Source organism: Myzus persicae, unplaced genomic scaffold (assembly GCF_001856785.1).
Source record: "Myzus persicae strain clone G006 unplaced genomic scaffold, MPER_G0061.0, whole genome shotgun sequence".
In the NCBI taxonomy this organism is placed as follows: Eukaryota; Metazoa; Arthropoda; class Insecta; order Hemiptera; family Aphididae; genus Myzus; species Myzus persicae.
The window spans coordinates 161345-178911 of NW_019102735.1; the positions used below are offsets into that span (position 1 = coordinate 161345).

General features: G+C 31.0%; 2 protein-coding genes across 12 annotated transcripts in view; one reads left to right on the forward strand and one right to left on the reverse strand.

The window, feature by feature from the left end:
* The window catches only part of LOC111033044 (basement membrane-specific heparan sulfate proteoglycan core protein), a 157703-nt gene that overhangs the window by 30345 nt on the left and 109791 nt on the right, over window positions 1–17567 (reverse strand). For 7 of the 11 annotated variants that reach the window (XM_022313607.1, XM_022313610.1, XM_022313606.1 and 4 more), the window contains 3 exons: window positions 3736–3846; window positions 3013–3132; window positions 1929–2078 (listed from right to left, as the gene is read on the reverse strand). In XM_022313607.1, the coding sequence (XP_022169299.1) occupies window positions 1929–2078; window positions 3013–3132; window positions 3736–3846 (381 nt within the window). The remainder of the gene's footprint in view (window positions 1–1928; window positions 2079–3012; window positions 3133–3735; window positions 3847–17567) is intronic. The other 4 variants (XM_022313609.1, XM_022313615.1, XM_022313611.1 and 1 more) reach the window with 2 other exon arrangements.
* LOC111033045 (60S ribosomal protein L23) lies at window positions 6410–7442 on the forward strand. Its single transcript, XM_022313618.1, has 5 exons — window positions 6410–6546; window positions 6759–6842; window positions 6907–7035; window positions 7122–7235; window positions 7300–7442. The coding sequence occupies exons 1-5, from the start codon at window positions 6534–6536 to the stop codon at window positions 7380–7382; spliced, it is 423 nt and encodes a 140-aa protein (XP_022169310.1). The 5' UTR covers window positions 6410–6533; the 3' UTR covers window positions 7383–7442.

Here is a 17567-nt window from a genome sequence, read left to right on the forward strand (position 1 = left end):
CCTGTAATTTGCAGGTACGGTGAAATGTCCAGATATTAATAATAAGAGTATAATACGTCAAAGTTATGGTTCACTGTCACATCTATAACGTATAAGTCGTAAAGAACAACATAAACCTATATCAATAACCTAATTTGCTACTATAGCTTATAAGGAATTATTGTGTTTGTGACTTTGCGTGATAACTATCCAAATGCATAATCCTGCAGCAGAGAATCTAAATGAGTATTTAATGATTGATTCGTTGAGGTTAGTTTATTCTTTTGATATTCATTATTTATGAATACCTAATAATCACTAATCACTAATCAGTAATCATTATTCTTTATTCAATAATCATACACGACGAAGACGACAAACATTAATTTTTAATTGATTTATAAAATATATTCTATTCTATGTAATATGTATAAAAGAATATTGTAGTACATTATTATTATATTCAAATTGATGATAAGACCTAAGTCCACATCATAAAAATTAGGTAAGAAATTCAAAAATAATGCAAGGTAAGATGCATGGTTAATAAGATGACTAGATTTTAACCTTAACACTGTCGCACCCATTACACTTATTCTGTATTCATCGTATTAATAATTATATTGTTTATGGTCATAAAAGACACTTAACACGTATACAGTGAACCAGTAACCACCTTAGATATCTAAAAAAACATTTATTTATATAAAACAAAATATGTAAGACTATCATCAAATCTTAATCGTAAAAAATATTTTTCACTTCTATTATATTCTGAACGAAGCGAACTACTTTCATTTCAATATTTGATATAATTACTTTCAAGTGTAGTATAATAATATTGATAATGTACCATTTCAGCACAACCATTTCTAAGAAGTTGTGTGTAGGCAATTACCTACATTACTGGTCTAACCAACTAGAGAATGTCCAAAAGAGTTTTCTATGTTAAAATTCTTCAAAAAATATTGACAACAGTCTTAAAAAGTAAGAACTTCTTATGTATTCAAGTACACTCTTAATTTTTGTAACATCCAAAATGTCTTCGGTTATACTTCAGTGAAATTGTAAAAGATTTTTAATTAGTTAAAAAAAAAAATAAAACAAAACCTTTAGACAGTTCTAACTCAAGTCCCGTAGGTTTACATGGATTTTAGCATGTTTAAAAAAAAAACAAAATATAAACACTTGTTTATTTGTATCCTTACCAACTTTCCCAATGAAATAGTTTACCCCAAAAAGTAAGCAATATTCAGTGTTTAACAAGTCCACATCAATATTAAGTTTCATTTAGTACTTGGAAAATAAAAACAGTGTACAATAGATATTTTAAGAGGCGAAGAATTTTCAAACTTAAACATACCTATTATTTTTATTTGATTTTAAATATTCTGATTTTTCTAGAATTTAAGTTTTTATTTTGTCATATAATGAGTGTTCCTAATGTAATATTGTATTCTAATAATATTTGTATGGAATTGCATGAAATCCCTAAACTTTAGCATTAACGAAAATTCTTAATATCCTTTTAAAACTTTTTAGCGTAAAATGTGACTAACACTTGTAATAGGTATTGTAGTGTATATTAGGTACAAAGCTTTGTCGAGTGTTGCTTATATTTTATTTGTGGTTTATTATTAACTACACCGAACTAAATAGATGTGCGTAGATGATATGAAGTTTGTGTGCATTTGGTGAAAAGCCATTTTATAAGTACAATTATTATATTACAAGTACATTTTCATGTAGTAGGTACATTGTAAAATATGTGTGCGACATGATATTTCTACACCAGTGTTATTTTTAGAAAGCGACAACAACCGTTAAAATGACAAAATTGAAGGTAACAGTTTATTTGTATACTCGGGAGATTCAATAAAATATAGTAATTTGACTTCCTATACAAGAATGAAGAAGATTATAAATTTCGTAAGTGTATAATATAGTACCTGTACCAAAATTGGGTAAATTGTCACCACCAGGTATCCCACAATTAACCTCATCTTCGCCGTTGCTGCATTCAGGTTTTCCGTTACATCTTTTGTCGATGGTCAAACATTTACCATTGTGACATTGGAATTCTTCAGGGCCACAATTAGCTGGAAAAAAACATTATAAAGCATGGGTAAATAAGTGTATGATAATGATAGTATGTATAAATTGGAAGATACAACTATGTAATATAACCATCTGACATCTTGGACCGCCTATTTTAGAAAAAATACAGTCATTTTAAGTTAAAGCAAAAAATATTTGTATTTGAATATGTATATGTTGTTTCAATTAAAATAAAAAAATAAAAAACCATTAATTTTTGTAGGAATATTAATGAATCTAAAAATGTTAAGAAGGTGTGTTATTTTACAAATAGGTACTTATTAGGTATACCGTATGCTGTATTAGGTAGGTACCTAATACATATTTATACAATTTATATGAATATAGTTCATAATTTATTGTATAATATTAGTTGTACCTTTTATATTTTTTATATTTCTTATACAGATATGATATGACCTAACCTCGAAAAAACATTTAAAGTTTATACAAACAGATAAATCATTAGTGGATCACTAATTTCGTATGGTGTACCTTGCAAGATATGCCCTGTGTGTCTTACATACCTAAACTTTAAATTCTTATGAATAAATTATGAAAATAAACTATCCCATTAATATTGGATATAAACCTATAGATTACTATTTTTTTTTAAAGCATTTCACTCACTTCAAAATATGAAATAAAAAAATTAAGTTGTCATTTAAAAATAAAATACTGACAGTAATTCCATCAGCGATCATAGGGGTGAAATGTAAGCTAATGGAAATAAACAAATATACATATTGTAATAAAACAATTCTAAAATAAATTGTCCATAAAAGTAAACATTTTTTCAAAAAAAAATGTGTGCTCTGCAGCTGTTAAAAATTAAAATAAATTACTATACATACAGTTAACTAATAACTATATATAGTTATATTAAATGTTATAGAATATATAACATTATAATTGATGATAAAATGTATTATTTACAGCAATTTTCTTCGTCAGATCCGTCGTCGCAATCAATACGTTGGTCGCATTCTTTTCTTCTGTCAATGCATTGAGCTGTGCTTCGGCATGAAAATGAATTTTCATCACAAACTTTTTCAGCTGTAAAACATTATTACAAATTTTCCATTAGAATCACTTTATTAACATCAGCGTAATATTTAACCCGGAGCATATACTGGACAATACACAATTACAAACGTTTTCCATAAAGCCTCAAGTGCAATTTTTATCAAATGTACTATGATATTTAAATTATAATACATATGATGAGTGACAATACTAAATATACATCCCATTTTTAAAAATTTAAAACACCACCAATAATTTATTTCGTACTTTTAGACAAGTGCCATTATATTATGTAAAACCTTTTACATAAAAAGGCTTAGATATACTTTTACATATAATATTATGCTTGCAGCGTACAAAGCTAACGTAGCAATTTTATTCTAATGTTTAGTGCAAAACTATACGTATAACTTATAAGTGATATAAGTAGCTCTAAATATTTATCGTGTGGACGTGTTGTTAATATGTCTGTAGGTATAATATATAATATATTATATCAATTAGATTTCTTCTCGTATATTATGATAACTATACAAAAAAATGTGTAAAAAGAATTTAGCGCTAGACATGTGACACATTTGTGTGTGGCGAATTCCAAGCTAAATTTTGACTCTGTTGTAGTTTTTAACATACGACAATTTTCTTCATCCGAACCGTCCTGACAATTTTTTATTCTGTTGCATCGTAAGGATTTGTCGATACAAAACGATGTAAGATGACATTTGAATTGGTCAGCAGTACATTCTGTGATGATAAAATAAATTGTCGATAAATCGGTTAAAGTAAAATCTCAGCTACCTATTTATATAGGTAGAGTTTTACAGTACCCAATGATAAATTAATAAAGAATGAAACACAAAAATGTTTTATAATTTTTAAAGACATTAAATTATCTAATACATAATACCTTACTAAATATTTAAAATTAATTAAACTATATTCTCATACACTAGATAGGTACGTACCAATTTCATTACATTAAGTAAGTAAGATAGTACAAAAAATATAAATTATGATTATGTAAAAATGTTTGTTTTTATCGATTCATATCCTTACACTATATTAATATATTTTCAAATTCCTGAAAAGCTTTCAATATGAGATACCCAAAAAAGTATGATCTATAACTTTCAAAGAGTTTCAAATATTTCAGATGTTTACAAATTCTTATTAACTAAAACATAAAATATATTAACTACACAAATTATTTATATCAAATACTAATAAGATACTTAATACTATAAGGTATACTTATAATTTCTACATACCTATAACCTACTGATATAGGAACATTATTTATTTGTTATTAACATATTTTACAATTTCACTAAAATGTTTTCAAAAAATTGAAACATATTATTATATTACAGTAAAATGTTCGCTATTTAAACGTTAGGACTAACCAAATATTATACGTTTTTCATGTTAGAGTTTGAATGTTTGATTACATTTTTCTTTAGTATTTGCACGAAAATATATGTACCTACATTCAATATACATTATGTATATATAATACAAATGCGATATATTATATACGTATATAATATATGTATGTATGCGCACGTGCATAAGTTTTGTATTCAATAAAATAAAATTTTTATGAGTATACCATACATTATTGATGGACACGGACTTTTATAAAACCCGAATAATAATTTAGTTTTATAGGTATAAAATTACTTAACTGAATCAACATGATTATTTTAACCGTAAACAAGTAACCCATTGTCTAAAAAAGTATAAGGTAATGTTTTTTGAACTTAAAATATTTTGTAATTATTTAATATAATTTCTATTTAAAATTGAATTGTCTAAAATTGATTTGTATAAGTCAGTATAAGATAAACAAAATAAATAAAATTACATGTTATTTCGAATATCGTTTACACATTTATAATGGTCAACATAAATTATTATACTTAAGAACCATTAGTTATAATTTTTAAATGTTGAGTGCACACCTTGGTGCCTTTTATTTTCAACGTATAAATCTGTAATTTGAAGACTAAATGTTTTAAGTTTATATTAATAACATAAAATAAGTAAATAAAATATGTTTTCAGATTTGCTGCAGATTAAGATTATGAATAAATGAAAAATAATACTGTCAGTATAGGTAGGTACTATTCAGTAGCCGATTTCCGATATATGTACCTACTATATAAGAAAATACAATACTGTAGCCTGTAAGTAGGTTTACACACTACAGACCTCTGAGTGTACCTTGTCCAGAATTATTGTACTATATTCGTTAATCAATAATACACCATAATATAGGTAGAATTATTACAGAGGACCGTACCTACTTCTTCAGTGCCTACACTTCATCACATTTCCAGTTATAATGACTACCATTTATCAATATCGTATAATTTTTTGTTATCACGATCATTATAGTATTATACTGACCTATAGACATATAAAACAATAATTATTAGACTAATGTACTAACCTAACCTCCAACTACTTAGTATGTCCAAGTAATAACTCAACGATGATCAATTATATATTTGAATAATTTTTGAATGCTGTATACAAACCAAATAGTGATTTATGGTTAAATACCGAACTGAAAAACTCAGACACTGTTAGCCGAAGTAAATTTTGTATTAGTGAAGATTGTCTTCATTATACATAAATAATATGTAAATTAATAATAATAATAAATAAATAATTTATCTAATAACGAGCCAATTCATTTTGAGTATTCCGTTGTAATTTGTAGTCGTGTCGTCGTGAAAAGTTCATAATACGTTTTGTTGTAAATAATAATGATTAGGTTAATTTTTAACATATTAACTCGTAATTATGCGCAGCTTTACACTTAAGTATTTTTCTGTGAATCATCTACCAATATAATTGGGATTTGTGTATGTGTGTGTGTGCGGGATAGTATTCTTTCCGAATAAACAATTTTTCACTGATAATATTTACTTTATGCTAAATGTACTGAAATGTTTCCGTCGATAAGGCATTTGAACGGATGTCAAAAAAAAAATTGCAATTCGGTAAGTTCGAAAAAAAACCAACGTTGTTCAATGAATATAACAATACTATTCATTGTTCAGACTTAATAACAATAATACAATTAATTGTATTATAACCTATATTATGACAACGCTGGTATTCAGTAGCAATATTTTATTGCTGCCAACCGTGTTTGAAATGTTTGAATTATGGCAGTGTTCGCGCGCTCACACGCCGGCGGATTGTAGATTTCTGTCGAACAGATGGCGCTCGTGTTCGGCGTCCGTCGGTGGGGGAGATATTTCGTGGCGCTCAGTTGCCGTCACTGTGATCGCGACTGATTCCGTCTTTCTTTTCGGCTGCCGTGTTGTTAGGTTATCTCGTGCGTGTTCACACCATTCTCGAGACTTGACTTGTCTCGTTTGTACTTTTTCATTTTAGTCGCGCGCGTATAGCACACCACAATGTCCAAAAGAGGTAAGTTTTTTCGTCTCATTCATAATATTAATAATTTATTTCTTTACGACCAAATCGATAAAAATGTGTGTGTACGTGTCGTATGGCCGGACGCGTTGACGCCCTGCCGTTCATCTGACGTTTTTCACTTCATACACGCGTTTGTCCGCCATTGCGGCCATCCGCGCATGAGGTTATGTATGCAAATATAATAAAATAATGTGCTTTTTCAGGACGTGGTGGTTCCGCCGGAGCCAAGTTCCGGATATCTCTCGGTTTGCCAGTCGGCGCCGTCATCAATTGTGCTGATAACACTGGTACGTATAACTTGGTGTTTAATGTTGTAACGGAGTACTTATTTTTGTCACGTGTAATTTCTAGGCGCAAAGAACTTGTTCGTCATTGCCGTCCAGGGCATTAAAGGTCGTTTGAATCGTTTGCCAGCCGCTGGATCGGGAGACATGATCGTGGCGACCGTGAAGAAAGGAAAGCCAGAACTCCGTAAAAAAGGTAAATATCATAAATATGTTTGTCATCTTTATAGTGTTCTAATATGTAACGTGTATATTAATTAATTTATACATTGTTTATTATAGTAATGCCTGCGGTAGTTATACGACAGCGGAAACCTTTTAGAAGGAAGGACGGGGTGTTTTTGTATTTTGAAGACAATGCTGGGGTAATAGTCAACAACAAAGGCGAAATGAAAGGTAATAGACACATTTATTGTTATATATATTGAAACACTTAGTTATTTCTTTTATTTTAATTTAGGGAGTGCTATTACTGGTCCTGTAGCTAAAGAATGTGCAGATTTATGGCCTAGGATCGCATCAAATGCCAGCAGTATTGCTTGAAATTTGTTATAAACTATGACTTTTGTGTTGACATCAATAAAAACCCAATATTTACTGCAACTCTGATGTGTTTTTATTTCTAGTATTAATATTCTTTAGTATAAGATTGGTAAAAGTTAAAGCATGGTAAACAAAATATAATATTTTGTTAGTTTAATGGTTATATTATTTAGAATTTAAGTACTTCTTTATTATCAACAAATGCAACATCATGTAGATGTGGAACAAACTAGTACAAAATGAAGTGTTAGCTTTATTTTACTCACATGTTAGAAAAGTTGGACGGCACAATTATTTTTATTCTGATACACCATTAAAAAAATGTTCAATGTGTTGTCAACTGTATTGTTCTGAGAAATTTCTCCATTAAATTATAGAGAGTCATCAAACATTTTTTTCTGAATAATAGTAATTCTGTACCATAAATTAAATTAAGTTGTCTTTAATCCTTAAACTAGAGTAGATGTAATATATATATGGAATTTAGATTTTTAACAAGATAAATAATCTGCTAAAAAATCAAATTGAGGGCAACATAAGTAAATTCAACAAATGTATTTTTCGACTTATGTTCCTTGAACAAAGCTTAAAATCCTTCAAAATGGCAAGAAAAACATTTGAGTTATCGGAACTTTGATATTTTAATGTTGATCCTTAGTGTTTCAATAAAATTTGTTTTGAGCTAACGTTAAAATGAAGGCATTTATTTTATTAATACATTTTAACAATTATTATGTTTGTAATTTAACCTAATGGAATAAGAGTGTTAAAACAATAAATTGTTCAATTGAGTCAAAATGATGTATGTACTAAGGCTACTCTTTTAAACTCATGTATACATTTTAGTTTTTAATAAATAAAAAAAAGTAAAATTTTCATTTATACTAAAAAAATTAAATTGCATTGCTTTGAATTAAAATATGATTTTTAATTTCTTAACCGCAGAAGAAAAATGTTTACTAAATTATTAATTGTTAGTGGCTGTATACTATTTTAATATACCTACTTGTAAGCGTGATATTGTAATAGTCAGTAATTAACCAGTATTTAAGTTCATTGGCATTCTTTATGAAATAATTCAAAAACTATGAAAGATGTTCATATTTTATTCTATTGAAATTAATGACTATAAATTACAATGCACTGCTCTTAAGTATTTAATACATATTTTATGAAGATACATTTAGTCTTTTACAAATGAATTGCAGAAAGTAATTTATGGACTTATATAATGTTAGTTAATTATAAATAATATGTTTCGAAGGTTGTAGAGACAATAATTTAAAAAACTTTATTTTATACTAAACTATATTTTTTTTTAGAAATTACACATGATATAAGCCTGTGTGGCTTATCATATAAAATCTATTTTAAAATAAATTTGATCAGGTATTATGTAGGTAGGTACATAGTACATTCATAAATAATTAAAACTTGTTTTCCAAAGTGGAATTTATGGATATAATTTATAACCTTTTATCTCTTTTTAAAGAAATTTGTAAACACATTTTTGAATATCCAGTTAAGACTACCAGTGAGTTGTTTATTAGTGAAGGCAGGTAGTAAATTGTGTTCAACCATATAAATATTATTTAAAATATTCTAGGAACGTGTGCATAAATTGCCTACACCGTAGCTCCTGACTTCTGCTGTCTGGTAGCCGGTACAAAATATTGTGGTGCTACATAGTTTACCGAATTAAATAAATGTATGAAAAAAATATTAATGCATGGCAAGGTCAGATTAATAACTCTTATCGAAAAAATTAAGTACCTATACATTATTCGATCGAAACTCGATAATAATAAATTGATTTAGATTTTATGAATTACGACGGGTAACATAATATTGAAGGTATGGTGTGGGGGGGGGGGGGGCACTCATCTCGCTACAAGATGGGTAACCAAATTTATTATTATGTACAATTGTTTTTTTTTTTTAAGAAAGTTCTTACTAAATAACTGTAGGAACTACTCGTTCATATTTGGATTTAATTACAATTTTCAAATAAATCATCTGCAATCGATATTAAAACAGAGCAATAATATTATCATTTGAAAAGAATGATGTACTCATATCACCTCAATATACACTTTTATCGAATGACTTAAAAACTTATAAGTCATCGTTATACAAGATAGGTATTTGAAAACATGGTCTCTAATATTAGATAATGTCGTACTTGAAAATTCCAAAAACAAATTGCCCTGTATAATACCTATGTATAATAATTATTATCAATACCTACCTATGTTAAATAGCCGGAATAATAATCTCATATTATTAGTTTCGTGCCGGGATCTAATAAACGTACTGTGGTAGACTAATCGGTATACCTAGGTACATAATAATACTTATAATCATTTAATCATTATACTTGCATAATATTGTTCAGATGGGACCGTCCTATTCCTCGTTTTTGCGGCAATCGAAATTCGTAGAAGCTCCACGGTAATGCACGCGCATCATGCCTACCACCTACGTGCAACGGTGTCGCAACTCATAATTATTACTGTAATAAATACTGTATGTCTGTATTATATATTATTTGTAAGTTAACAGCCTTTTCGAGACTATTAAACCGTTATATTATGTGGGTACGAGTACAGTGCTACGGCACCCATTATACAAGTTTTATAGTCGACGACACGGCCGGAGCTTCGTCATGTTCGCGAGAGAAACATCGCGAAAACGTAAATTATTATATTATTACGACACACCACCTGCAAAAATTAACGTGCCCCGACGAATGACAAAAGCCGTTTTCCTCGTACAAGCATGACGCATGTCAGCCGCGTTTCGTAAGTTAGGTACGTTACATACCAGGTATCTGGTATAATAGTAGATACCTATATATCGCGACTTATCGCGGTTTCGCGCACATCTGTCCTTTTACTCGTTTTTGTTAACTCACCAAGTCTATACTTACGAGTATGATTGGTACCTAATATTAAATACGCCGTCATACGCTTAGTGTCATAATATTATACGTATAGGTAGATACACGTTTGCCGGCGAAGGAATTTGAATTATTTGATTATTAACCTCAATTATTACCTATTCATTACATTTATATATTTAGATTAGAGATATAGTAGATAGGTATTACATGAAACAAAAAAACACTTATCAAGCTGGCGCACGCATTGTCAACCATGTATCTATAATATTCATTATATAGTCGTGTATGACATACTTCTTTCATATTTTAGATAATTTGTAGATTTATGTTAGAGTAAATACAATAATACTATATTAACAATACCTGTTATGTATTTTGTTGAGATGTAATCAACATCTGAGGGGCATAATATTTTTTATTAAATTTACATTCAATTATATAGACAAAACAATTATCATAACAATGTAGTGTTAATTTTTACATTAACGGAGAATATGTTAAAGTACTATAAGTACTAATTATACCGTGGACAAATGGATAAATTGACATGGGTAAAATGCCCATTATAAATACGTGTGTGTGAAGCCTATAAATCTTGATATCCGATGTGTTCCTAAACAATACGTATTTTAGAAAAAATCACACGGCTCTCCGTGAAAGGGGTGAGAGAAGAGCGACGTTTTAAACACAAGTATAATATAATATATAAGACACATATTATGGTGGTAATAATAATATGCTTTCGTTTCGACGTGGATTATGAGTATTTGAAGACAAAAATCAACAACGAAAATATTACGTAGGTGCCTATCCTTTTACAACCGATCACAGATACCTACATACTGTATAACCTTAAAAATGAAAAATATTTAATACTGTGATTGAATCTCAGACAGAACCCACACCCGAATATAGTATTTGCCGCGAACTCCAAAAGTAAATTATCGCAAACAATTTGCCTCGTAGCCATCAAAAGTCCAATACTCTATTACTCTAATGTATCACGCGCGATTATTATACAGACCGGTGTGCCACTACCTAATATTGTTATCCCGTATCGCCCTTGTTCTATATTATATAATATAAACGTCTTGTTCCCAGCAAGTATCTACCTACACCTATGTAATAAACACCAACAATGAACATAATATAATGTATAGGTAAACATGAGTATATGATTTGTCTGACTTTATAATATGTCTATATTGACATAAATATTATACGACGTACATAGCGTTTCGGAGTGCTTACAATATCATAATCCATGAATACAGAGTGTTTCACCGTAAGTTTATGCTCATCCTCGTGTCATCCTTTAACCGTCTAATTCTAATTTGTAGAGCTTTTAAGTAAACTTAAACGATATATATTTTAAAATCTTTAGCATTTGTATGCCACTTAGAAATTGTCTTGTTGTATTAAACGGTCATGTTTTTCAAGTGAGGCACACTTTATCTGTACATTATATCATTATTTTTTTTGTTGAAAAAATTGTAATAATCTAAATCAAAATTTAAACCAGTAGTTTTTTAGTTTTCATGTTTTATACACCGATGATAATATAACATGGCATGGGAAGAATACACCATGTAATATAGTTAAGTCTATAGTTATTATTAGGTTGAGTACGTATTAGTTATTAATTATTGTACTCAATCAATAAATAAATTAAAATAATTGTAAAATTCTAATAGGCAGATTAATATTAAGTAACTATTATTTTCTACATAATATAATATTATGTTCGGTGTCTCCATGACGCATCATTTTAGGCATGAGAAATGGTTCTCGTGAAAAAAATTAATGTACATATAAATAGTAGTTGTGTATAATAAAAAATGTTCACGCGAAACGTGTCGATTGTTCAACGAAAAGATAGAACGGACCGTTTATTAGGATATTATTTTTTTAGATTTCAGTTTTGACATTCGTATGCAAAAACCAACATGAAATTATAATGTCGTGTGGGAGCTGGAGGGGGAGAAACGCACACGCGATTATACGTTTGAATAATTATTTAATTGTCATTTCGGCGCCGGCAATGTATGTTTTTTTTCGTACACGATTGCGATCTTCATTTTATATGAATACACATTTGCTGCAGTATAAATTATAAAAGGGGATTGGCGCGCCACACGTCTTATTAGACTAATATATATATTTTTTTTTAAAGAAGAACACGCTGCACGTGCGACTGTGCAAGTATATTATTGTAGAAATCTACGTCTATTCACGATTATTATATACAGTTGTATACTCTGTCCATCTCATCGCTTCTCTCAAAAATTCTTTTTAAATTTCTATTATTTAACGTTGAACAAAGACGGCGAGACAATATTTTTGTATACTGCACTACTGCAGAATTATACGGAGCGGTGAAAATGTCGTAAATCATGCAATGAGATGCTTTTCGAAAAATACAAATAAATATAATATTATAGATGTACACATGAGTGATGCAATAAATTATACAATATATAGTATACGAGTGTATAGGTTATAGGTATCCTACTATCAGTTTTCGGTACACTGCAGTTGTATAGTAAAAACTTCGTGACCGAAATACTAATTGCTCTGCCGACACGGTCGAACGTGTAAAACAAACAGCCGACTAACGACAATTAATGATCTATTGGGCACGTAAAAGCGAACAGAAAAAAATCATTTTTCCCCTTCAAATTGTTTAAATATCTTTTCTTTTATTTTTCAAGGCGTGTGCGGCGTGTTAAAATATACGGACGAGATTTTTGGCGTGGGACTAATTAACTATACAGCGGAACAACAACGAAATTATAACTGCCGATATCTCTTGCGCTCAAGACTTGATAGCATACAATTTATAATACAATACATATTATATAATGTGCAACAGAAATAACCGACAAATATATAATCAACTATGGCTTTGTCACAACTGTTGTTTCAATCAATATTTAAAAGAAGACATTTCAAAAATGTTGATTAAAAAAAAATGTTTTTGACCCATAACTCATAAGTACAGGTATGTTAGTCATACCTACTGCATATTTACATAGTTAATTACATTTGTTAGATTCTGTTACGCATTGTATACATACAAATACATTCATACATACGTGATACACACATACTACAATATATGCAGATAGTGCACATCATAGACGAAGTAAATATAGATAAACATATACTGCTGCAACTTCCGTTGACGAGTAAATACGCAAATGTGTAGTGCCGCAATTACTATAGGTAGCTAAATGGACGACTGGAACAATGACCACTCGTAAAAAAAAAAATAATAAGAAATAATGACGATAAACATAATTTTTTACACAAATTTTCGCGGTTCATGTCCGATAGAATATCATTATTATTATTATTATTACCTATTATATTGTGTATTATTATTACCCATTATTATAATGTCTGTAAGTACTCATATAATATGAGTCATATTGTTGTATAGGATAAGAATTCCAACTAATATCGCAGTTTTCTACTGTGTGATGGCACGGACTGCACAGAAAATATTATTATTATTATACGTGCATTCGCGTATATAGTATAGCAGAATAATGATACAGAGATTCCTGCAAGCACGATATGTCCTGTGTGTTCAAAAAACAATAAAATCGTACTTATTTTGTTTCTTTCGATTTTTAAACGCCTTCGCGTCCATCGCCATATACCGAAGCAGTTGTTGTTTAACGTCTATTCGATATTTTAAAAATAAATGCGTTTTATTTGTTTCGCTCAGCCGCACCTAACACCGTGTACAATACACCAATCCCGTCTAAAATGTAAATGTTTATAGTTGGTCGTATACACGAGTGGTATATTATATTGCCAATGCGTCCATATATATACAAATATAATATGTTTATATAATATTACGGTAGGTATATCAACAGTCTAAGAAATATATTATTTTAGTTTTTTTTTACTATTTTAAAGACTTTATTACAAACGCGTGTGTGCGTGTATGCGTGTAAGTGTAAATTAAAATACAATTTAAGACGACGGGTAGGTAGCTATTTGAAAAACTCGTCTGCAGTATTTTGGGTTGACAACAAACGACGGCTGTGCCAAATAAAAATACCAACATGTTATAAATCGAAAATATAAACGGCGTGTAATATAATATCACTCTCGCATACAAACAAAATCAATAGGTAATTAAAAATATTCAGACGTTATAGCTGGTACCTATAATAGACTATAGTGGATTCGTGGTCTCGGTTCGATGACGATAATAATAATGATTATTATTATACAATACAAAATATAATAACATACTAACTCCTTATATACCTACCATGTACTTATAAACACAAAGCTGTTCATTGTATATTTTACTGCTGAAGCATGTCTTCTTCGCCACCGACCACGTACCTACCGAAACTATAGGTATAAGAATTTCGGAACGACATAATATTTTGTGCCGTTGTTGTAGTTTAAACATTATAAAGGACGATATTGGCGCAAGTAATATAATACTATGCCTAAAGAAGAACAATAATTGCGGTTTGAATACGAAATTAAAAAAAAACATCTCGATCTTATAACATAACAAATTATACCCAACATTATAATATTGCCTCACGATATAAACCGCACGTCATGCCACGCGAGTGATGTCCCATAATAAATTTAAATGATAACAGTACAATTCGAGACTTAAATTATATAGTTATTATTTTTTAGCCACCGATAGAGAACCGACACTACTAGGTAGTTGGTTAACGCTATTCGCAGCGAGATGCGTATGCGGTGTGTAATAAACTAATGAATAATATTGTTTTGGTATTTTATATAATTATAATATAATATGACATAACGGGTATAATATTTACTGTACATCGTTGGTGGAAATTTATAAAAATCAATTTGTCAACAAAACGCAACGAAGTTATAAGTCACCGCATTGAAAACGTCATAGCAATATAATATACGCTCGACAGATATTGAGAATAATTAAGACCGTATGTCCGTGTATTAAGACGAGCTCTCGGATAGCAGTATATTAGTATAGCCGCATAGGAATGTCCGAATGTCGATTTATTAGGTATGTATATAATATATTACATGTATAAAACATAGGGGCCTGCAGCAGACCTCGGAACAGCAGCCTACAGACAAGATTTTCGGCCCGGATTCAGCTGAACGCAATCAATTATTATTAATAATGTGTGTACGCGATATATACACACCTATCGAAAGTTTTCCAATTTTTGATAGCGCACAGACATTATTCAAGACGGATTATCGAAAACGGGATTGTAAAGCCGAGTAGTCGACCGCTGCAGAAACGAGTCACCGCCATAATAGTAGGCTTACACTTATTAAAATCGACGAAACGCCCAATAGTCATATAATATCGTGTACAAAATATGCATGTGATGCGACGGGAGGAAATCATAATTCGTCGGTGTTCACGAGACACTACAATATCGATATCCGATGGTCGGATAGTGTCAGATGCTATAATATGATGGCTATACTACGTATATAATACGTACCCATACACCATGAACATTACATTATTTTATATTATAATATGTAAATAGGTTCCTCGCACCTAAGTGCGTATGGGACCGGACACACGCCGTCTACGCGTCTACACGTCATACCAACGATGATATTGTAATATTATATTCATAGGTGTTGTATTGTATTAATAACGATCGTACGTGGTACGTAATTTAAAACATATACACCTATAATATGTGCGGCGCGGACGGACGGGCCACGCGTATTTTAATTCAATAACAATTAAATATTCATCTGGCCAGGCCGGCCTACCGAAATCGTTTGACCATCGCCGCCGCGGCACGAATGCGTATACGCAGCGAGCAATCGTCGCCTGCCGCACAGGACGTCGTCGGCCGGGCTCGCTTTTTAATATTACGGTCCACCCACTCGGCAAAGGCGCAGTGCTATAATATAAAAAATTATAACGATACGATGAGGCACAACGAAAACTAGTCGCGGGGGAATCGAGAAATGACGATCGAAACAGGAACCGACGATATTGAAACTCGAAAGCACTATAAACATAATATAGTATGCATATATATGTGCACTGCGCTGACGAACGGAGAGCGGGGATCTATCGATTTCGCGTATTATTATGATTCATGTGCGATCGCCACACAACGGTGTGCACTCCTATAGTCGTTACAAGCAATGGATGCATTATACATATTTCGTTCCCGAACGAACCGGTCCGCTCGATGACGACAATTTATATATATTATAGTTTTTCACATCCTCGCGCTGAAGACGTGCGCATAAATCACTGAGATCCGAGGCCACCGGGGTGTGAACTTATATAATATACGTATATAATTATGGGGTATGGCTAATTTCACGTACGTTAATCTCTACATCGATCTCTTCTATTTTCCCCCCTGTCACCACAACCAGAATATTCGCAAGAAAGTCTCATAGAGTAAATTGCTAGAAAACCACTTAAATCGTTAAATATACAAAAAAAAAAAACGTGTACAAATTATACAGTGCGCAAAACCGATTGCCATTTATTTGTTTTAATTTTAATACACGTATAATACCTACATAATTTGAATTACCTAATAATAAAGTAAAACGTCTCGCTATTTACGCGTCATACCTCAACCTACGGACCACGAATCAGACCAATCTACACCGAACACTTTACTAACATTTTGATTTTTGATAAACGTTTATTGGGCATAATATAACATATTATATTATGAGATTTACGTGCGCTCGGGCGATCGAAATCTATATGGACCAGGGGTCCACCTCTTTGGGCGCGCCACTGCGGGCAGGTCGCTACAATAATATATATTATTATTGTACAATACATTATGCCTATATTAGTATATACCTACCTAATTATCACAATAATATTTGTAATCTCCTCGTCAAATTACACGGGTGGTGGTGGTATATGCTGCGGGCGGGCACGAGCCGCGTACACAACTACAGACGTACGACTGTTACCTGTATAATCATAATATCGTATATTTTTATACATCGGCGTGCACACGACGACGACGTACCTATGTGTGTGTGTAATACAAAACATTATTGCGATGATGTAAGCCTTTCGTCGTAGGCAACGCCATTTTTCACGGTACTAAACGCTCACCGGCAGGCTATTATATACTCGGTCGTAAGTAAACTCGTAACGCACACACGTATTATTCACATTGCACNCGCCATTTTTCACGGTACTAAACGCTCACCGGCAGGCTATTATATACTCGGTCGTAAGTAAACTCGTAACGCACACACGTATTCACACACACACACACACACAC

Coding starts and splice junctions, on each gene's coding strand:
- LOC111033045 (XM_022313618.1), top strand. Junction 7,036..7,121: donor GCCAGAACTCCGTAAAAAAG/GTAAATATCATA, acceptor TGTTTATTATAG/TAATGCCTGCGGTAGTTATA. Junction 7,236..7,299: donor CAACAAAGGCGAAATGAAAG/GTAATAGACACA, acceptor ATTTTAATTTAG/GGAGTGCTATTACTGGTCCT.